This window comes from Ochotona curzoniae, unplaced genomic scaffold (assembly GCF_017591425.1).
Source record: "Ochotona curzoniae isolate NIBS_2020 unplaced genomic scaffold, NIBS_Ocur_1.0 contig_3622, whole genome shotgun sequence".
Taxonomy (NCBI): Eukaryota; Metazoa; Chordata; class Mammalia; order Lagomorpha; family Ochotonidae; genus Ochotona; species Ochotona curzoniae.
The window spans coordinates 20,148,015-20,170,074 of NW_024465926.1; the positions used below are offsets into that span (position 1 = coordinate 20,148,015).

The following is a 22,060-nucleotide window of genomic DNA, read 5'->3' on the forward strand; positions in this document are numbered from 1 at the left end:
AGTGAGACAGGTGCAGAGCAACTCTGCCCATAGGTTTCCCCGGCACCCCCATCCCCCACCGAGGGCTGAGCCCTAGCAGCTGGGCAGGCAGGGTGTGAGATGGGAATGTGGTTTGTCTGCAGGCTTGCATCTGTCTGCAGGCTTGTCGGCCTTTGACCCCACCCCTCCCGTAGCACTTAAGGAGAGAAAGTAAGAAAGTGACAATCAGGCCCAGCGAGGTAGCCTAGCAGCTGAAGTCCTCACCTTAAATGTGCCGGGATCCTGTGTGGGCACCGGTTCTAATCCCAGCAGCCCTGCTTTCCATCCAGCTCCCTGCTTGTGGTCTGGGAGAGTAGGCGAGGATGGCCCAAAGCCTTGGGACCCTGCACCTGTGTGGGAGACCTGGAGGAAATTCCTAGATCCTCGCCTTGGATGCACAGTACGTGGTCGTTGCAGTCACTTGGGGAGTGATTCAGTGGATGGAAGATCTTCCTCTCTGTCTTTCCTCCTGTCTGTATATCCGACTTTGCGATAAAAATAAAAGAAATTAAAAAAAAAAAAAAGTGATATTCACCCCAGGACTCACTATGCCTCTTTTTTTTTTCTTTAAGATTTATTTACTTTTGGGCCCAGCGCAATAGCATAGTGGTTAAGGTCCTCACCTTGCACGCCCGGGATCCCATATGGGCGCCGGTTCTATCCCGGCAGCCCCGCTTTCCTTCCAGCTCCCTGCCTGTGGCCTGGGAAAGCAGTCGAGGATGGCCCATAGCTCACTTGGGGAGTAAATCATCGGACGGAGGATCTTCCTCTCTGTCTCTCCTCTCTGTATATCCGCCTTTCCAATTAAAAAAATAATAATAAAAATAAATCTTTTAAAAAATAAGAAAGAGGTTCCTGGCTCCTGGCTTTGGATTGGCTCAGCACCGGCTGTTGCAGCCACTTGGAGAGTAAACCATTGGATGGAAAATCTTCCTCTCTGTCTCTCCTCTTCTCTGTACATCTGCCTTTCCAATAAAAGTAAATAAATCTTTGAAGATTAGACACTAGGCTACTGTGCCAGGCCCTTAAAAAATTTTTTTAAGATGTATTTATTTTTTTATTGGAAGAGCAGATTTAGAGAGAGAAAGATCTTCCACCACTGGTTCACTCAAGTAGTCGTAATGGCTGAAGCTGACCTGACGTAAGGAGCTTTTTCCGGGTCTCCCCACGGGGGTGCAAGGTCCCAGGGATTTGAGCCATCCTGGACTGTTTTCCCAGGCTCATCAGCAGGGAGCTGGAAGGGAAGTGGAGCAGCCAGAACATGAACCAGTGCCCATATGAGTTCCAGGCACTTAAAGGCAGATGCTTAGTCAATTGAGCCATTGCACCCCAGACATCTGCTTTTCAAAAGAGAACTATGAATAACTCATTTTTTTTAAAAAAATTCACGTTTATTCATCTATTTGAAAGGCAGAGTGGCAGGGAGAGAGGAAAAGACAGAGTTGGAGAGGGAGAGATCTTGTGCCTGCTGGCTCACTTCCTAGTGGTTGCAGCAAGCAGCTTACAGCAGGGATAATGCCAAGAGCCTGGGACTCCATCCGGGTCCTCCTTGTGGGTGTAAGGGCTCAAACACTTGGGCCGTCTACTACTGCTCTCCCAGATGCATTAGCAGCTGAACCCACTGTACCACAGGGTTCTCCCCTGTAACTAACCACTGAGACCTTCCCACAGTCTGGGGCTTTCCCTGGGGGTATAAAACCACCAGTTCCATCAAGCTCCACAACTGTAGGAAAAAGGCATGGCAATAAGATCCATTCTCCTGATGTGGACTGTTAGCACAGAGAGTGAAGTGACCTGTCCCAGGATGCACAGCCCGCAGGTGAGGGAGCCATGGTCACTGCCCAGGTGCCTGTGACCATGGGCAGGCCACACTCATAACTGAGCAATGGTCAAGGCACAGGAGATAGGTGAGCCACAGGTAGAGAGAGACCAGGAATCTGGAAGAGGTGAGCTCAGATCTGTGCAATGGAGAGAGTGGAATGCACAGGGAAGGGTTGCCTGGGGAGAGGGAACAGCATAAGCAAAGGCACAGAGAAAAGGGCAGGAGATATTTGGGTCAGGGCAAGCAGCCCAGCAGGGACCTTCTGCCAGCACTTTGTGGGTCATGAGGCCATTTAGATAGTGAGCTGAGGGTGAGTCAGCTTTGCCCTGTAAGTGCTGCTAAGCCCAGAACCCCCAGCATTTGCTGGGAATAACTGGAGTGAGCATCCAACTCCATCTTGTGTTACTGACTTCTTGGCTGTGTGGGATCCTCCAGAGGCAGAACAGGAGGCTGTGGAAGGGCAGGAAGAGCTGCTCATGTTGGACCCGTGTGGAGGGTCCCAGTATACCCCAATGGGTGGCTGTGCAAGGACCGGAAGTCGCCACTCCTTCCCATGCAAGAAAGAGAATGGGCTCTGTGTGCGCCTCCACACAAAGCTGCCGGGCCCCAAGGGGAGGAAGCAGCCAGTTTGGCCCCCCACTCCAGCTGAATGGAGCCTCTGTTGGCAGCCCTGGGGTCTTCCAGGCGTAGAAACTGTGTGTGTGTGTGTGTGTGTGTGTGTGTGTGGTGTTGGAGAGGGACAGTCCGGCCAGCTCCTGCAGGAGCACCAGTGGTTGGGGACACCACTGGGCTCTGCCTGGGTCTGGATCCCAACCTAGCCAGGTTCTAATTATGTGACTTTGGCTTGGTCACGTTGTCTCTCTGAGCCAAATATCACGCCGAAGAAAAGCGGTCAGTATGTTCCGCGGGTGCTGGTAGCACCACAGCCCCCACAACCTTGGCCTGGCCCAGCAGCCCAGAGGAGGCTGCCTGACACAGGCAACATGGGGCTGATGCCTAGGCTGTACAAATGCTGAGAAAAAAAGGCTGGAAGAAAATAAGTCATACTGGGGAACTAAGGTGACCTATTTTTTTACCTTCAAAGAATTTTGAGGGGCCCACAGTGGTGGCTCAATGGCTAAACCCTGGCCTTGCAAGTCCTGGCTGCTCCACTTTCCATCCAGCTCCCTGCTTGTGGGCTGGGAAAGCAGTAGAGGAATGCCCAACTCTTTGGGACCCTGCTCCCATGTGGGAGACCTGGAAGAAGCTCCTGGCCCCTGGCTTTGCATTTGCTTTGGCCATTGCAGCCACTTGGCCAGTGAACCAGCAGATGGAAGACCTTTATGTCTCTCCAATAAAAACAAACAAATCTTAATAATAAATATATAAATTTATTTTTTTAAGTTTATTTTTGCTTATTTGAAAGGCAAAGAGAGAACCCAAGACCTTCCTTCCACTGGTTACCCCCCAAATGTCCACAGCAGTTGGAGGGGGCAGGGCCAAGCCAGCTGCCTGGAGCCCTACCCAGTTCTTCCAGGCTGAGCACCTGAGCTGTGCTGCCTCCCAGGGTGCATTAGCGGGAAGCTGGAGCAGAGCAGAGGAGCCGAGACTGAACCAGGCCCTTGGATCTGAGATGCAGGCATCACAAGCAGTGGCAGACAGCTACACCGGCTGCACTTGTTCATCTTTACTGTCTTAATTGTCTCAGGTGGAAATCAGCAAAATAGCAGAGCTGCCCTAAAGATCATCCTCTAGCATCCGGCCTTGCCTCCTTAGGAAGAAGAGGGCAGTACCTAAAGCAGTGGGGGTTTTCGGAGACCCCCACAGGGATGGGGGTGGCTGTTTCGTGGGCAGTAAGGCGGCCACTGCCAAGCCTGTTCTCTGGCCTTTTCTCTTCCCTGCCCATGTCCCCAGGCCCCTCCAGCCCTCCAAGCTCCTGTCTAGCTCTAGGGCTTCCAGCAGTTCTGGGAGGGACAGGAAAGCTGACAAAAAGGCGCCCGCCCCGGAGGAGCCTCCCACCACTCCCACCTCCTACCCCCACCCCTGGCAAGGAGATGGGGTAGGGGGAGCTCCCAGGCCCCCCTCCCAGAAGAGCTGGAGAGGCCTTTGGGGCTGCCCACGCCAGCACTTCCTACTTCACTCAGCCAGGGCCAGACAAAGAGAGGAAGGGGTGGGTCCCAGGGGGCTGGGGGAGGGGGTGCTGGACCCTGCCTGAGGTCTGGTCTGTACCATGGCTGGGGGAGGGTATGGAGGCCGGCTGCAACTGGCTCTGGGCCCACCCCAGGACCCCACAGGCTCGGCCAAGAGAATGACCATGGGGGTCCAAGGCAGACTTCCCAATTGCTGCCATGGCAACATGCACAGCCTCTTTAAAGATTAGGGGGCAGGTGGGGGGGGGGTGTGCCTCAGCCTCTGAATATTTTCCATCTCTCTGTCTAGTTCTGGCTTCCCAACCTGGACCAGTCTTCCTGCCACCAGGAACTCCATCCAGGCCAGTGGGGGATGAATGGTACTGTGAGGCTGTCCTCTCCCTTTTTGAATGACTGGGAACCAAGTTCCACACCCTTCCCCTGTCCCATCCAGGCCTGGCCCTGCCCTGTGATTGACTGCACAGGCAGCTCTGCAAGCCCCACCCTCTTGGGGGGCCTGATTTCCCAAGTTCCCTTCCAGCAGTTGCTAGACAAGTAGACACAGGATCCCCCAGGCAGGGAGAGCAATCCCCAGGTCTGAGGCCTCTCACACACGTGGACACACTCGCCAGCTGTACATTTTAATCGCTATAGATTATTTACAGAAGTCAATGGCTAGGGCAGACGCCGCTTTGCCCTCTCCCACCTGCACCTCAGCTGGCTCTGGGTTCTGCAGAAGTGGGGTCAGGGCTGCTGCTGGGTGAGCATTCGGTGCCAGCCCAGGAGAATCAACCAGGCAGAGAGAAGCCTGCAGGATTCTCCACTCATAGGGACCTTGGGAAGGCAGAGGGCACAGAGCCAGCCATACAGTACCATGTCCCACAGCAGCCACAGCTGGGCACCTCTACCCTCAGGCAAAGCCTGGTGGGTGGGGAGCTCTCTGGCCACAATGGGCCCCACATGGGGAGATGAGCTGCTGGCCTGTCCCTGCCAATGTTCCCCTAGGGAGACTGGAAGCAGAAGCCATATGTCTGATGTACAAGCTTGAGGCGCCATTTGTGAATGTCACTGCCCCAGCCTGGGACCCTACCAGTCTCTTTACTCCCTGCCAAGACCACTGGCAACAGAACTGTGGGGGCTGGGGCAGTTCTGACCCCTGGGGACAGTAGTGTGAGTCCAGGGCAGAGGGGAACAAGGAGGAGGAGGTCCGTGAGGAGCAGATGCATCATAGTTCAGAAAAGGAAATGCTTGGCCTGGCCTAGGAGGCCAGGTCTACCCTTGGGGACCAGCTTCAGCAGGCTCCCTTTGGTCCTTTGTAAGTCAGGCTTGGGGCCCCTTTGCTAGGGAGGGAGGGGATATGGGCTGGAGGGGCATGACAAGGGCAGGGGGGAGATAGGAGCTGGCAGCTACCAGCCAGCTGGGGGTAGGGGAATGGGTTCTTAGGCATAAGGATGAGGGTGGTTGCTGAAGTTATCAGCAGTGGGCTGGGCGGGAAACCAAATTTCACCTTGACTTTGTGTAATGAACTCCACCCCTCCCTCCCCTTGCCCTGCTGGTGTAGCCCCTGGGTAAAAAGTTCTTTCTCAGATAGACAGACCTGGCTAGGAAGGTTCAAGGCCAACAGAGCCCACAGCTGTGGTCCTGGGGCTCAGCCTCATAAGGGGTGGTGGCTGGGTAACATGGACAACCCTCGGGCCACTCTGCCAATACAGGCCTCTGTGCCTCTATCCTGTGGCTGTAGCCAAGCAGGGGTGGTGCATGGAGGGACCTCATTTCCTGTCTGGAGCAGAACTACAAGGTGCAAAAAACAAAAACAAAAACAAAACAAACAAACAAAATAAACAAAATCCAAGGAGGACTGACAGGGGGTCAGTGGGGGGGGGGGTCAGGAAGGAAGGAGGAGAGCCCTTTGGCTCTCCAGAGCCTTGGCTTCCAAGGCCATCCCCGCCCCCACTGCCCCTCAGCACCACAAGTGGGTCAGTGGGCTCAGACCCACTCCTGCAGGGAGCGCTTGCAGTAGAGCAGCATGCGGGGTGCACCTTTGCGCTGCATCTGCACCAGCGCATAGGTCAGGCCCAGAATGCACAGCAGCAGCAGCAGTGGCACCAGCACCATCACCACACTCACTGTCCGTGCCACCTCCTCCATCTGTACCACCACACGGCTGCCCCCATCCTCATCCTTGTCAGTTCCTCCTCCTGTGTCCCCCTCTTGACCGCCGCCCCCATCTGCTCCTGGCTCTGCACCCCCGTTGGGGTTGAAGGGCGGCCTGGCCACATCAGGCCATCGGGGTCCAGGCTCTGCTTGCTCTGGACAGCCCATGAAGTCCCGCAGGATGGACTTGGGGTAGCCGGGCTCCAACCGCAGGCGCTCGTTGTCAAATTTCCAGTACTTGCTGCCCTTGTAGAAGTAGGTGTAGGCTGCGGAGCAAGCAGGCCCAGAGTGGCTTCAGGCTGCAGGTGGCCCCAGCCCAAACAGTCCTCCTTCTCCTAGAGCCACTGCACTTCTACTCCCTGCCCCCCAATGAATCGGAATTGGGCCGGGGTGGAGGGTAGTATTCAGAGGAGTTTAGGTCCAGGGCACTGCAAGATTCCCCTTGGCTGATGGTGACTAGGGTGGAATGTGTAGCAGGCTCTAACAGCCTGTGGTCAGGGAATCCCATGGTGCCACTCTAGAAAGGCCAGTGTGTGCTCCAGGCCACAGGGACCTGGAATGGAACTCCAGGCTGCTTTGCATGGCCTGGCCTTGGGCACATACCTGCTCCCATCAGCAGCATGGGTAGGTTTGTGATATGTGTAGTGCTGTAGGTCAGAGGAGCAGCCGAAGCACAAGCTCACTCCCAGAGGTTGTGTGGCCAGCCCTCAGTGTTGCTGGCAAGGTTACTGCAGGGGCTCCACAATCTTGGGTGCCCAGCCCCGAACCTCAAAAAGCAGGGACCCTGGGCTTTCCCCCACTGCCCGGGGCCTATGAGATGAATAACCATGGCTCCAAGGATCTTTGTTCTCCCCATGGCTCAAGGCTCCACAAGGAGCTGCCTAGGGGGCAGAGGGCAGTCTGAAGTTCCACCTGCACACAGGCAGGCCTGGGCTCCAACGAAATGCACAGCGGATCACCAGCCATGCCACAGGCACAATGCTCCAGCTCTCTGGTTTAGTCTATCTGTAAAATGGGCTGGTAATGATGTGGGGAGGGCTGGGAGGGCCTGTCAGGAGCTCCCAGGCCAGGCCTTCCACTGCCCACCTCCCTATATGCTGAGTGCCCTTGAATAAACCCTGTCACCCTGAATATGCAAGGGGGCATGGTAAGTGCCAGCCAGTACCTGCATCATGGCTCAGGAAGGCCCCCTTGGGGGAGGCTGGGATCCCCTGCCAGACACTGATGGGTTTGGGGTAGCCAGGGTCTCCGTGCTGCGTCTCTTCATTGAAGCGCCAGTACCTGTGATCAGAAGCACCAGGCTGTGTGCAGCCTCAGACCCTGTGTGGGTGGGGCCCACTCCCCCACGGGCAGGGTGAGTTCCCTCAGGGGCCTGGCTGGGAATTGCTCACCTGTCCTCTTGGAAGAAGTAAGTATGGCCTGTGGGCTCCCACCAGATGGCTGTGTCAATGCGGTCATACGGGATGCCTAGGCCATAGCTGGTCAGTGGCTGAGGGTAGCCAGGTTCCAGGTTTGCTTCTCGGAAGAGCCAATAGCGGTTGCCTGTGGGAGGGGTGGAGGCAAGTGTGGGTGTGGGGCTGGGGTCAAGGGCTGCATGTACCAGCCAGGCAGGGGCTCCAGGGCTATCCTGGCTCCCCAAATCCATCCATGTCCACTGCTGCCCCTAACACACAGAATCAGGCCTTGTGTGTCAAGGAGTCATACCTGCGACACACTGATTCCCAGGGTCCCCACGTCACCTGTTCCCACTGGCACACCTCTGAGCCCGTGTAGCCTCTGGGCCTGTTGGTTCCTGGTGTTTAGTGTTTAGTGTTTAGAAACAGCCCAGCCACTAAACATATGCTCTCTCTGGAAGCCCCTGGACCCTGCCACAGAGTGGGCTAGGGGACTCGTTCCTATGATGACCAGAAGTGAGGACAGAGGCTGAGAGGTGGAGCCCTGTGTTGTGGAAGACAGAAACTCACCCCAATCAGGGCAGCCTCTGTTCACCTCCCTGTCCCTACCCTGCTGCCAGGGACACTTCCTCTTCTCCCAGTCCCCTCCCCGATAAGTCCAGCTGGGCTGGAGGTTGGGTCCAAGGTCAGGGCATGAAGGCTGCCTGGCACTTTCCACCCCCACCCTGCCCAACATCTGCCCCAACTCACCCTTAAAGAAGACAAAACAGCCATCATGGCGCTCATAGGCAGCACTGATGTTGCCGGGAAGCCCCCGCCAGAAGTGGCCGATGGGCATGGGATAGTTGTCCAGGACGCGGTTGTGCCGGACACGCCAGAACCAGCGGCCCTGGAAGAGGCATGGGTTTGAGCAGACAGTGTGTCCCCCTTGCCTGGGCCAGGGGAGGCCCATTCTGCAGCCACCCTTCCCGGGTCATAGAGAAGGAGAGATAGCATTAGGGAGACCACCCTGGGCTGGGGGTGGGCACCTGGGCTTGCTCTGTGTCTAGAAACCATTCTGTGAGGGAGGAGCAGGATGCCTGGCAGGTGGGAGCACACCTGCTGGGAGCCTGGGTCCAGGGACTGGGGGAGACCGGGGCAGGGCCAGACCTTGAACACGAACATCTCCCCACGAAGCATGGCCACTGTGTCAAAATCGCCATCGCAGATGTTGGGTCCATACTGGTCAGGCCGCTCTGTGGCTCGGGGCTGGGCTGGAGGGCCTGGCCTTGGGGGCCTCTCTGGTTTCTCGCGTGGGGGTGCTGGCCGTGGGGGCCTGGGAGGCTGCTGGTCTGGTCGGCCTGGTCGCCGGGCTGTCACAGTGGGAAGGGGCCGGGTGGGCTGTGGTTGACCATCAGGGGTGCCTGTGGGGAGGTAGGGAGCAAGAAGAGAAGGAGGGGCAGCTCAGAGACCCAGCCAAAGTGGTAGGTGCCCGCACGCAGAACCTTGGGGGCCCAAGGACCCTCGCTCCCCCAAGCCTGGAGAGATCTATACCCTGTGGAAGATACACTGAGGACAAGGGCCCAGCTGTCCGTCACCACCAGGGGACCTTAATTCTGATCTGCATAGCCCATCCACAATCCCCTCTCTGGGTCTGGGTCACTGCACCTGAGGCCTCTACTTCCCCACAGGGTCATGCCCTGAGGATGCCACCTGCTATAGAGAAGGCTCAAAGAGACAGAGCAGGGCCTTGGTGTCTGATGTCTCCCGACTCAGGCCTGGTCACTGGGGCACAGGGAGGAGGTTCTTGTCAAGGGCCCAACAGGGTGGGTATCAGCAGCCCCTGGGAGGTCTTAGAACTCAGGCCCTGACCCATGAACTTGACCTCTGGTGACTTCACTGAAGGTTTTCTCAGGTGGGGCCTGGACCAGTGGAGTGACCAGCCTGAAAAAATCATTCGGAAGTGAAAAGCCAGAAGGACATGGGTTGCAGGGCCCCCTCTCTAGGGTACCCCCCTGGTTTGTAAGGATACCATTAAGGCTATGGAGGAAAGAGGACCCAGGCTATTGCAGTGAGGCCTGAGCACTGGGTAAGCAGGCCAGCCCCAATGATATCAGCAGGCCCTCCCCAGGCCTGAGCCTCTGCACCTGCAGAATGGGGCATCTCTTTCACAGGCAGGGAGCAGGCATGTGGCTGGGGCGCACGGGCAGCACTCACCATAGAGCTGTTGGATGCCACGGAGGTCATCCTCAGGCAGCTGGAAGTTGTCTGTGTCCATCCATTGGTAGAAGGGTGCCATGATGGCACTGGGGTTGCTTGAGTGCTCCAGGCCCAGGGCATGACCCAGCTCATGCACTGCCACCAGGAAGAGGTTGTTCCCTGCAGGGGAGAAGGACAGTGTGTGATCAGCACTGGCTGGTTCCAGGATCCAGCCACCCAGCCTGTACTTCGTTCTCAGAAGAGGCTCAGTCTTCTGGCCTCCAAGTCCACATCTGAGAAATGGGTACAAGGATCCCTTCCATAGGAGTCAGTGGGATGACAGACAGAGGCTAAGAGATAGACCCTGGAGACCTGCACAGGGGAGCTCTTTCCTGGCTCACACAGCTCTGGGGCCCCGCCTCCACTCTGGCTGGCTTGTCCTCACCATGTAGGTCTGTGCTGGAGAAGGTCCAGGGTTCATCTGCGTCAAAATGGGTATCCCCACCCATGCCGGGACCGGGAAAGTATGCATGAGCCAAGAAGCCCCCCATGCCGTCGAAGGGTGAGCTGTCGCCGTGGAAGCCAGAGGCGAACAGCACCATGATGTCAGCCTCCTTCTGGCGCCGCAGACGGATATCCTCATAGGGAACCTCCTGGAAGACCAGTGGCGTAGCCTGCTCCCATACACGGAAGGCCCGGCGTACCGCCTCCATCGAGTGGTACCAGCCCAGCTTCTCTGTGTAGTTCTGGATGCTGTGGGAAGGGGTGGGGAGAAGACACTCAGCCAGCCCGTCACCCTGGAGCACCCCTGTTAGTATCTGCTCTTAGTGCCCTTTGGTGCAGTGAGAACCTGGACTGGCCAAACTCAAGGAGTCGCTAAGAGACCATGGACTCTGGTGGCCTGTGAGAAAGACATGAGGTCAGTAATGTGACCTGCGGTGGCTCAGGCCTGGCAAACACAGGCCACAAGCTTCTTAATGCTGAGGCAGTTGTCAAGGAAGCCCCAATTTCAAGGCACTTCATTTTGGGCAAGCAACTTAAGTTTCTCTCTGAATTGTACTTTCTCCATCTATATTGTTCCAATTTTAGTATATGTGCTGCCGAAGCAAGCCATTACTTTCTTAATCTGTAAAACAGGTGACAGGGGCAGCTGGAACTCCTTCATGGGATCCCTGTGGGACTCAAATAACATACATAACTCAGGAGAGACACACGGCACAGAGGCCACACCTGCTATGGTGCCGTGGACCTGCTATTAACCACATAAATCAGACAAAGGCTCTGGGTGCGGGCCTGGGAAGGGGTTCCCATGACTGGGTGGACCAGGGATTTACTCCAAGGACCTGGGGGCAAAGTGACCACATCCTAAGCAGATAGTGCACAGTGAGGTGCATGATTTGACCTGAACAGGAAGTGGAGTCCTAGGCAACTGCAGCTTGGGTTGAGGCACTTAGCTCAAAGACTCATCTGAGATGTGGAAGATCATTGGAGCCCAGCATTTCAGGATGAAGACCTCCTGGATTTTGGCAGCCTAGCCCTCCTCTGCCCTTAGCCTTGACAGTACAGGAGCCCATCATCTGGGCTGTGCAAGGCCAGCCCTGGATGACTGGCAGGCAGGAGGCCAGAAAGGGCAGGGTGCAGGAGCAGAAGCAGCTTGCAGGGTGCCCACCTTATCTGGAGGAGACTGCCTGCTGTGCATGCTGGTCCCATGAGCGTGGGAGCCACCGCTGGCTCAGCTGGGCCCTTGGGACACAAGGCTGGGAAAGGAAGCTAGAGAAGCTCCTCTGGCGTGGAGAGTGGAGTGCTGCCTTCCAGGGTGGGCGGCCGGGGCCCCTACCTGAAGGTCAGGTGGTGGCTGCTCCACTTTCTCCCAGTAAGGGCATAGCGCTTCCGCCGGCGCCGTAGATTGGCTTTCACATGCATCCCGAACTGGTCTGGCACGCCACAGCGGGGCCGCTTCATCCACCTGTGACGTGACATGTGTACCAAAAGAATGAGCTCAGGACTTCTCCTTTACCTCTCCCAGATCCCTCTGGGCCCCTGCTCTACCATCAGCCACTCTTCCCATGAAAGGGGTGCAAGGAGACCAACTCAGCTTCTGTTTCTGGTATAACAGTGACTGCAAGGGCGAGCTCCAGCTCACTGTCATCAGTCACCAGCCCTGAAGCCTCCTGCCCAGGCTGTGTCAGGCCTTCTATGCATTCCTCCCAAGCAGGTGGCTCTGGGCCCCTTCATCTTTTAACATTTCACCGGCAAGGCCTGCTCCTAGGAATCCCATCCCAGGCTGGGGTTCTGCAATTTGCTCCTCCCCTGCCCAGGGCAGACATCACCAATTGATACCTATACCAGTTGATCCCTATGTTAGGCCTGGGGCAGCCTCCTCAACACAAGCTGCAGGCACTGGGAATTGCCCAGTAGGGGTTGCCCAGAGGGACTCACGCCTTGGTCTCTTCATCTAGCACACCGGTAACAGGGATCCCGTAGAAACGCTGCATCTCTGAGAGGGCCGAAGCCAGGATCTGGGCCGAGCGCAGGGTGGACATGTGGCGGTTGGGCTGAGGCAGGTAGCCGTAGAGCCGCAGCCAGTTCTGCAAAGGCAGGACCCTGTCAGCCATCCCCACACTGTGGCCTCCATCCAAGCACACCCAGCCTGTACCTGACCTACCCACGTCATGGGCACAGCAGCCACTGCCTCCTGCTGGGTAACAGTGGGCCTCCTGCTCCACTTCCACCTTCCTCGTTGTTAATTCTCACCCAACAGTTGGAACTAAAGGCTTTTTTTTACAAGCCAGTTCTCTGCTAAGCAACTACCACTCCCCCACCAGACTTCCAACTTCAGAGGAAAAGCCCAGCTTTAGAAAGCTGCCAGGCATGCTCCTGCCTCAGGGTCTTGGCACTTGCTGCTCCCATCCCCACTTCCATTTGGGTGGGGTGGGGGGTGGAGGGTGTTGGCCTTCCCGACCCTCCCACAGGGCACTTAGGGGTATATGACTGTTGGTCTTTCCGCATTTGATGCCAGCAGCTATACTTCTGGGGACATAGAAGGACTCAAGTTCTTGAAGCCTCACTGAATAGGACAACTAGCTCCTTGGCACTGCCCCACCCCAAAGGCCTCAATCTCCTGGAAGGAGAGTTCTTGGACATATAGACACCCACCCAGGAGAGCTGGAACAGGACTATGGACCCAGGTCCTACTCTGCTACTGACTTGATTTTCTTAAGGCCTCAATTTGCTCATCTCAGAACAGGGAGCAAATGTGGATGATGCTGGTGTGTATGTTGGGGGGAAGGGCTTGGCACGATGGCTAAATGGGCTAATCCTTCCCATTCAAGCTCTAGGATCCCATATGGGCACTGGTTCATGTCTGGGCTACTCCACTTCCCATGCTGTTCTCTGCTTGTGGCCAGGGAAAGCAGCAGAGGATGGGCCAAAGCCAAGAAAGAGAGACGGAGGCGGTGGTGGGGGGGGGGGTGCGGCAGGGAGGGGTTCGTGGCAGAGAGGGGAGTGAAAGAGAACATCCTGAGTTGAGCATGTGGGCCACATTGGGTGTTAAACTTGCTAGGCGAGCCTCCCCCTGCTTCCATCAGTCCGTTTGGCCAACCATTCACCCTTCCCTGCTGCCTGATGCTGGGCCACCCTCTTGGGGCCAGGGCTATAGATGGCAGGGCTGAACCATCCTCGTGTGCAGGGGAGACCCTGGGGCAAGCATGGAGCAAGGGCTTCACTGGCAGCCACAGCCTGAGGGAGGCTGGAGCCTCCACCTTGCTCACCTCCTGCCCCCAAGACCACAGGGAGAGGCTGCCTCCCCAGAAAGCAGTGAGCAGAGGCTGCTGTGCGCCTTGGTCACAAACACTGTGCCCTTCCTAACATTCTGTGCCCTCCCCCCCAGCCCCACATTCCTGCTCTCTAAGCAGCTCTGGGAGCGGAGGGCTGCACCCCGAAGGCCCACTAAGTTGCAAGGTGGACAGACACAAGGGTTCCTCTGGATTGACAGCCACTGGTCACATCCATGTCCTCAGTCACCAGCTTGCAATCCTGGCACCTCTCCAGTCGGCAAAACAGCCGCTGAGCCATTGAGGGTAGCTGTGCAAAGCTATTGCACTTGCAGACGGAATGCTCAGCCCGTTTCCAGGCGTCTGGGAACCCTGGGACACAGGCATTGGGCAATGAGGTGGAAAGCCAGGACTAGCTGGCTGGGGCAAATCCGGGCTTGCCACAGTGAGGTGTGACCGGGCTGTGCCTGTGCCCCAAGCGTCCTCGGTGAGGGTGGAGACTGTGTAGGAGGACCTGGCTCACTTTAGAGGCCCTGCAGGGCTTCATGGGAAAGTGCTTGGTAAACATGCAGAACACAGGGACCCAAGCCCCGCCCCCATAGGCCTGTCCCTAGGGAAGGCAGCCACTCCTCAGCTCTGCCACAGCTGCAGGGTCCTGGCTTCCCTCAGCTGGGGACTATTCCGGCTCCAATCGGGGACCAGCATAGGACAACTGGGTACCCTGGGACAGCAGACACTGGCAGTGCCCACCACATATGGCTACCTTGAGGATAACTGAAAGGGCGGAGAAGATGAGGGTGGGGGGCGCTTTGCCAGCTCTATTGGGAAAAGGGGTTCTGTCATGGGAGGGATGAAGGGCCAGGCAGGCTGCAGATAGGAGAGGGCACCTTTACATCACCTATTTGCATAGGGTAAAAATATCTCTGTGCGAGGCAATCAGAGGCTGCCCTGGGGCTGATTAGCAACGTCTGCAGAGGCAGACATGAGGGAGGAAAGGTTCAGGCTGGGGCCCCTGGGGAATGGAGGAGGTGGCCAGCTTGCAGTGAAGGTTCCAAGGATACTGTGGACCGTCCCTTCATGGCCACACACTTCTTGCCTCCTGGTGACAAGCCCCTCTCAGCCACTGCTGGAGCGGAGAGCCACCAACAGAACATAGGGAGCAGCCCTCTGGCAGTGGGGAAGAGGTGAACAGAGCCCTGGGTGCTGACTCCGCCCTGGGTGACAAGGCACTGTGGACCCCGCCTGCCTGGCACACACGTGCTCAGGGTGGCTGGATGCCAAGTGTTGGGGCGGCGGCAGCCAGTACCCATCAGAGCCACAGGCTTTGTCCTTTCCCCTGGGGCAAGGGATTAGCTCCCTGCCACTTAGTTGCTGTGCTGTGACATGCTGAGGGTGGAGGGGGGGCAGTTGGGACAGCTGCATCCCAAATTCTAGCTCAGGTGGATGTGACCAAGGCCGTGTCCTTGTCCCCACTGGACAGGGGCTACATCCAAGGCCCCCTGCTATCTTTCCTGGCCACTACAAAACCTGTCCTTCTGTCCTTTTACTGCCGTTACGTGTGGGTCTCAGGGAGGAGTCAACCACGCAGGGGAAGCTTTATTTCTTGAGGTGGGGGCATATTTTGAGGCCCAGCAAGGTCAGTAAGCAGCACAATAGGGGTCAGATTTGAGCCAGGGTGATGTCCTCCTGTATGAGGGCCCAAGGCCCACCCCTACCCTGCACCTGCAGCCCAGAGCTGGTGCTGAGGCAGGAGATTCCCTCCACTGCCAGTTCTCCCAGCCATGTCTTAGTGCCAGTGCCTGCCCCACAGCTATTCACTGAAGCTGCAGGGGAGGGTCTGTCACCTCTGCCTCCAGGACAGACAATAAACTGAAGATCTAGTTTAGGCTACTCTCATCAGCCCATTCAACACTTGTTTGCAACCACTGCTGCTCCTGCTCATACAGCGGCTCTTTTCAGGATGGAATGGCCCACCTGGAACCACACAGCTGCCCTCCCAGGGCCCATAAGCAGCATCAGGCCAGCCTGTCCCTGACCTAGCACTGGCTCTTCTCTGCCCCAGGCTAGGGACACAGGGCTCCAGATCTCCTGAGCAAGGGTGTCCAGGGAGCCACCTCCCACGTCTTTGGCTGAGTCTGGGCATGGAGCCACAGGGCCCTGCTCCCGGGGCCACTCAGACAATCCTGAGGAAGGCAGGCTTGCAGGGAGGTGTGGCCGGAGAGGCAGCAGCCAGATCGATGCTGTGCAGGCCTGCAGGCTGCCTTGGGGGAGGGAAGGGGGAGCCCTATCTAAGGCTAGCAGATAAGAACAATCTCCACTGGGCTGCTTCACCTCTCCTCACCAGAGTTCTCTGCAATCTGAGCGGTAGTGGGCAGCTCTGCCCAACAAAGTACAAAAGGAGCCTTGTTAAGGCTACTGGGATGACCCTAGCTCCCGGTCCCCAGTCAGACCCCACCAGCAGGGTCAGAACCAGAGCAGGTGGACCCAGCAAGGTGCAGAGGACCTCCCTTGCACTCCAGGCCCCTGGGGCCCACTCATCAAGCAGGTGGAGGACTGAGCAGGCCCTGGACACACCATCAAGCCCCTCCCCCAAGGGCTCCGCAGCCCACAGCTGGCCCAAGGATCCCTATGGCCCACCCTGCCTTGGGCAGCAGCAACAGAAAGGGCATCTTCATCCTGACTGCTGCTCCACTTAATCAAAAAAAGAGCATAGCCCCAGGCCAGACAAGGAAGGGCTGCTGATCAGGCCTGCCCCTTCATTTCCAAGACACACCTGCTTACTAGGGGTTCAGCTCTACCTCCTGCTGAGGGTCTTAAGGACTGTGACAAGTGGGGGAAGGAACTCAGGTAGTGGGGACTGTCCAGCCCTGGAGGCAGGAAGGAGGCAGGGGCCCGGTTCCGGCCACTTCTTGGCCCAGCCGCTGCTTGGTCTGCCCCGCCTCCACACTTTTTAACATAGAGGAAAAAACAACCAGGTCCTTTGGTCAGCGGGTGGGTTGCAAAGAGACCTAGTTTGCTCTGAGTTTCCGGGTTGGCTTGGGACCAGAGGGCTGGAGCCTCACCTGGATCCTACCCTGCAGGTAAATGGCTCCTGGAAGAGGCAGCTGCTGGGGCAGGTCTGGCACTAAAGAGCCTTAGCCCAGCACTGGGGCTGGGAGCTTGGGTGTCATGTCACCCTGATCCCAGTTCAAATCCCAGCTCTGCTACTCCTAGAGCCCATGGGTTATGCACTAATCCCTCTCACCCCTCTTCTAACCAGCAGGGACATACAGTGCCCAGGCTCAAAGAGGTGCAAACCAGGGTTAACCGGCTCTCTCGTCCTGACCCCAGCTTCCTGCTATTACCAAGGAATGGGGATCATCCACATGGGAGACCTGGAATGAGTTCCCAGGTCCTCATTTTGGCTTGGGGCTAGGCCTACAGCAGATTTTTAAAAAATCTTAAAAAGGAACCATTTAAAAAATTATTGTATTTTTTGATTAAAAAAATATTTATTTCCATTGCAAAGTCAGATATACAGAGAGCAGAGACAGGGAAGAAAATCTTCCTCAAGCCACCACAAAGGCTGGAGCTGAGCCAATCTGAAGCCAGGAGCAAGGAACCTCTTCTGGGTCTCTGACACAGGTGCAGGTTTCCAAAGCTTTGGGCCATCCTCGATTGCTTTCCCAGGCCACAAGTAGGGAGCTGGATGGGAAGCAGGGCTACTGGGATTAGAGCTGGTGTTCATATGAAATCCTGGTGCATGTGAGGTGAGGTGAGGTGAGGACTTTAGATACTAGGCTATCACGCCAGGCCTGGAACCTTTTTTTTTTTTTACAGTCACGCATAGTCTAGGGTCAAAATTCAATACCATTAAAAGGTGAGGTGACCCAGTGAGATGGCCTAGTAGCTAAAGTCTTTGCTTTGCACGCACTGGGTTTCCATTTGGGCACCAGTTCTAATCCTGGTGGCTCTGCCTCCCATCCAGCTCCCTGCTTGTGGCCTGGGAAAGCAGTTGAGGATGGCCCAAAGCCTTGGCACCCTGCACCTGCGTGGGAGACCCAGAAGAAGCGCCTGGCACTTGGCTTTGGATTGGCTCAGTTCCAGCCGTTGTAGTCACTTGGGGAGTGAATCAACCGACGGAAGATCTTCCTTTCTGTCTCTCATCTTCTCTGTATATCTAACTTTTGGAAGATCTTCCTCTCTGTATATCTAACTTTCCAATAAAAATAAATAAATCTTTAAAAAAAGGCGGCCCTCTCCCTTTTCTTCCCCTCCTTTTCCCTCCCGTAAAAAAGAAAGAAAAAAAAAAGGCAAAGTGACAGTACATAAAACTTTTTAAAATTCAGGCCATAGGATTTGCATTAGATAGTTTCTGAAACCTCTGTGAAGACCTATTGGATGTTTCAGGGGTTCAACCCCAGCACCTATGCGTCTTTGGACCCCTGGTGCTGGCAGTGTTGGCAGGGCACACAAAAGCACAATCAACTTCCCACCAACTCTACCAAGTAGATATTTTTGCAATTTCCTTTTGACAGGGAAACTGGGGCTCAGACTGGTTCCATGATTTGCCCAACAGTAATGAGAGAAGGAACAGGCAGAGCTGAGAATTAAAGGTTAGCACTGCAAAGTGAGCCAGTCCCTGGACTTCAGACTCAACCATCAGATGGCGGGAAGTACTCCACCCCAACCTTCCACCACCACAGGCTGGCTGGCTGATGCTGGCATCCAGGTCCCTCTTGGGCTGTCCCTGACACAGGAAGTTGAATGGGGGCTATCAGCTCCTCCCCTTTCCTTCCCACAAGTAGCCAGAGGCATCCCCTTTAGCTTGGATGTTCTTGCTTAGGCTGCAAATTTTGAGGCCACCTCCCCCCAACACATGTCTTTCCAGAGAATGGTCCCTTAAGAGCCCTAACTCTGAAACCCCTGGACATGCTTGCCTAACTGAAGGCATCCACTGGGTGCCTTGGGTCAGGAGTGTCCAGCTACCTAGGACCCTCTCTGCAATGCACAAATGCCCAAGCAGGATGTCCACCTATCTCCATTTCACAGCCCTGGCTGCGAGGCTCTGCCCCAACCACAGCCACACACCTCAGGCTGATGCTAAGGATACCAGCTTCAATCTGAGCTACACAGACACCCTGTGGTGCCCACCGCAGCTGCAGCCAAGCTCCCAGCTGGGCAGAAGTGACAGTTGGAAGGAACAGCTGGCACATGGAGGAGCAGCCAGAACCAATCACCAGGCAGGGAGGGGCTTTCCCAGCCCTTTAGCGCTGCCATTCTGAATTGGCATCTGTGATCTGGTCATGCTGAGTGAGTCTGGTCGAAATCTGGCACACGCAAGGCTGCTCTCTTGCAGGGTGGTAGTGGCTGATGAGCACACACACATGGTCATGGCAAGGGCTGGTGTGAAAGGCACAGCTCAGACAGACCCTGATTGGACCAGCCCTGCCCGGGTCTCAGAATAGAGAGGGAATGGAGATGTGAGGTGTACTTTGGGAGGGAGCAGAATTGGGTTACTACCCTGAAGCTCCTTAGGACAAGGCTCTGACACCAGTCCCCTCTTCCCTGAGGTGGGCACCTATGGCCCCCAGATTCCTGCTCCCCATCTAGGGATTTGTGAGTAAAGGTGGAGACACAGAACCTGAAGGTCAGATTAGAGGCCAAGTGCCCCCACTCCCCCATTCTGTTCAGTAGCCAGCTAGGGGCAAGGAAGACAGGCGGCTTAGCAGGGCCTCCCCAGGGCCTGGGCGGGGAGCAGGGAAAGGGAGAGCAGAGAGAGGCAGGTGCTCGGTCAGAAAGAGCAGGTCCGAGACTAGAAAGGGGTCTGGAACTTCAGTGACCACCTTCTCCGGGTGGGGCCTGGGTCTGTGCAATGTGCCAAGTACAGAACTGGCTGGAGACAGCTACAGGGCAGAATAGCTCCGGAGTGGCTGCCTTAAGGGATAGCCTTGTCCGGGATCTGGTCTAGCAGGTTGCAAGGGTCTGCCACTTGGATCATGCGGATCATGCGGCAAGCTCCTTGATTCCTTGGCTGGCTGAAGTGCTTGTGTTTTCCCTGGTAGGAAGGAAAGATGGAGGCAAGAGAGAGAGAGGGAGTTGGAGGGGCTCTGGCTTTGGCTCAGCACCAAGCTGTTCAGACAGCCATGACCTGACCGGAGGGCCTGGCGCTGCACGGACACACACATGTAATGGAGGAAGGCTGCAGATACAGGGTGCAGGCCCTGCAGAGCCCAGACCTAGGGACAACTCCCCCACAGCAGACAGGGCTAACTGCTGAGGTCAGAGACGTGCATCCCAAAGCTGTGCACAGACCACCTATCTCTAGCCTTCGCTCCACCTGGCTTCTAAGATATCCCAGAATGTCCAGTCTCAAGTGCTTGCCACGAGTGGGAATGGGAGCAAAGGTGCATCACGGGCTCCCAGCCCAGGGGAACCCCCATCTGCAGCCCACAAGCCTGGGGTCGGGGTTCATTTCCAGGAGGTGCTGAGGAAGAACAGCTCCCATCCTGATCCCATAGGCCCCAGAATTCCTAGCTCTTCACTATTCAGGATGCCCAGTCCCAATGGCCAGCTAGGTCCATTCACTGCCCCTGGGTAGGGCCATCTTCCTATACAATACAAACTCAGGCGTGGGTGTGTAACTGTCTTCTGCCAACGTGGCAGGTGAGCCTCCACAGCACCTTGCAGCACTTGGCCACAGGCAATCATATCGGCCAGCCTGTGTGTGCATAAGAGTGTGGTGGGGTTGAGGTCAGCTAGACTGGACATGGGTGGGACTCCCAGCAGCCTCCTGGCAGGGCCTGGCTCCCCGCAGCTTTCCTTACTTGGCCAGGGATGGAGGGCAGAGCAGGTGAGGAACTGGTTGGGAGGTGTAACTGGAGCCTGGGAGGAATTTTCTACCCTTCCTCCCTACTTTTATTAAAATAGGGCAGGGAAAGGAGAGACTTCCATCGGAAAATTCTCCAAGAGGTGGAGAAGCTTCCCGGTGGGGGCTGGGCAGGAACGCCAGGGCTTCAAATAGAAACGGAGCTAAGGCCAGTAACCCGGCAGCCCAAGGGCACCCAAGCTTCTGTGTCCCCACTCCCTGCCTACTCTTCGCCTGTCTGGTGAGGGGCAGGGAGAGGGGACCCCGTAAGAGAAGTGATCAAAAAGACCCCGAGAAGCAATGGAGTTGGTGTCGGGGATTGCACGGAGGAGGAACGGATTGCACTGCACCGGCTCTACCCGGTCACCCGCAGGACCAATCCAGCAGGTCGGGGTGGGGGGGAGGCGGGCCTTAGGGACACCCAAGACGCGCTTCCAGTGAAGAGGCACGGAGTCCACCCTCCTGGACCCACGCTTGAGTGTAGCGGCGTCGCTGGCAGGAAGCACTGGGGAACAGGCGATCTGTCCATCAGACCCAGCCGGGTGCGGCAAGAAAGTCGCCTGAGTGCCTGGGGCGGCCCCAGTCGGTGCGGTGGCGCTTACCCCTCCCCCCCGGCTGCCAGCGCGCGGTGTCACCGACACCCGAGGTTGCCCCGGCAGGAGCGCAGCCAGGCTCTGCCTGTGTTTCCTCCCCGTCCCCGCCTCAGGGTAGCCCCCTCCCCACGGCCAAGAGCCACGCATGCCTGTCCGGCTCTCGAGGAATTAGCTGTCCCAGAGGGCAGGAAGGAGGGGGAGGCAGGGACTGGGGCTCCTGAGAATCAGGCTGGAGCGGGTCAGTGGTCAGCACAGGCAGTCGCGAGTTCTACGACCCCCAGAGTTAGGGAAGAGGTGCGCACAGGGAAGGGTTAGGGAAAAGGCAGGCGGCAAGCTGGCGAGGGGGGCAGCCTGCCAGGTCCCCATTCTTCTCAAGCTAAAACCAGAAGCGCGTCTCCACTCCCCCACCTCCAGCACCAGGGTGGCAGGCGTGGCTGCGCCCCTCGCCAAGTCCCAGGATCCGTTGCCAAAAGCCAGTGCGGGGGGTCCTCACCTCGGCGACGTGCACTTCGGCGTCCTCAGCTGCCGCGCAGCGGCCCAGGCAGTCCAGGAGCACCAGCAATAGTGGCAGCAGCCACGGGCGCGCAGCTGTCTCCCGGCCACTGAAAGGGCCACCCGCCCGGCTGCGCCGTCCGGGGGCACTCCGATCGCTGCCCATGCTGTAGGCGCCCACTCTGGCCCGCGAGGCTCGCAGTTCCTGGGTGCTTGGCAACTTGCGACGCTGCCTGGCTCCAGGCCCAGTGGACCTCTCTTGCTCCTTGGGTTCCCGCCGGAACAGCGGCTGAGGTTCTCCCCCACCCCAAGGCCCGCCAGGGAGAAGCGGGCGGGCAGGTCCGGGATGGTGTGCGGAGCCCGCCCGCGGGAGAGGAGACCACCAGCCGGAGGTGCCCGACGCGGGGGACCCGTTGCCTCGGCGCTCAGTTCCCGGGCCCGGCTCCCGAGAGCAAAAGCGCCAACTCCGGAGCCTTTGTCTGGCTCAGCGCTCCGGCCGCCCGGGCCCGCGGCGCCCCCTGCGCCTCCCGCTCCCTCTGTCCATGCCCGGGGCCGGGCGCTGCCGGGAGCGCGTGCCTCCCGTTCGGGGACTCTGCGCCGCGCTCTGCTGGAGCCCGGGTCGTTACGCAGTCCCCGGAGAAGGCGCAGGGAGCCGGGCCGAGCGTGCGAGCGAGCCGGGGA

At 57.4% G+C, this 22,060-nt stretch overlaps 1 protein-coding gene across 1 annotated transcript; it reads right to left on the minus strand.

Annotated features, from left to right (window-relative positions):
- Positions 1-5,897: 5,897 nt before the first annotated feature.
- MMP15 (matrix metallopeptidase 15) lies at positions 5,898-21,893 on the minus strand. The gene is made up of 10 exons (XM_040982110.1): positions 21,381-21,893; positions 12,114-12,262; positions 11,512-11,640; positions 10,120-10,427; positions 9,693-9,854; positions 8,646-8,899; positions 8,247-8,385; positions 7,494-7,644; positions 7,268-7,383; positions 5,898-6,368 (listed from the first exon to the last, which is right to left on the minus strand). Exons 1-10 carry the CDS (start codon positions 21,543-21,545, stop codon positions 5,935-5,937), a joined length of 2,007 nt encoding a protein of 668 aa, XP_040838044.1. The 5' UTR covers positions 21,546-21,893; the 3' UTR covers positions 5,898-5,934.
- Positions 21,894-22,060: the final 167 nt, after the last annotated feature.

Bases quoted from the DNA above. Each gene is read 5' to 3' on its own strand.
- MMP15 (XM_040982110.1), bottom strand. From the start codon at position 21,545: ATGGGCAGCGATCGGAGTGCCCCCGGACGGCGCAGCCGGGCGGGTGGC. The intron at 7,645-8,246 runs GTGAGTTGGGGC...CCCCTCCCACAG, and splicing joins CTGTTTTGTCTTCTTTAAGG to GCAACCGCTATTGGCTCTTC. The intron at 6,369-7,267 runs GTACTGGCTGGC...CTTGCTCCGCAG, and splicing joins CTTCCTGAGCCATGATGCAG to CCTACACCTACTTCTACAAG.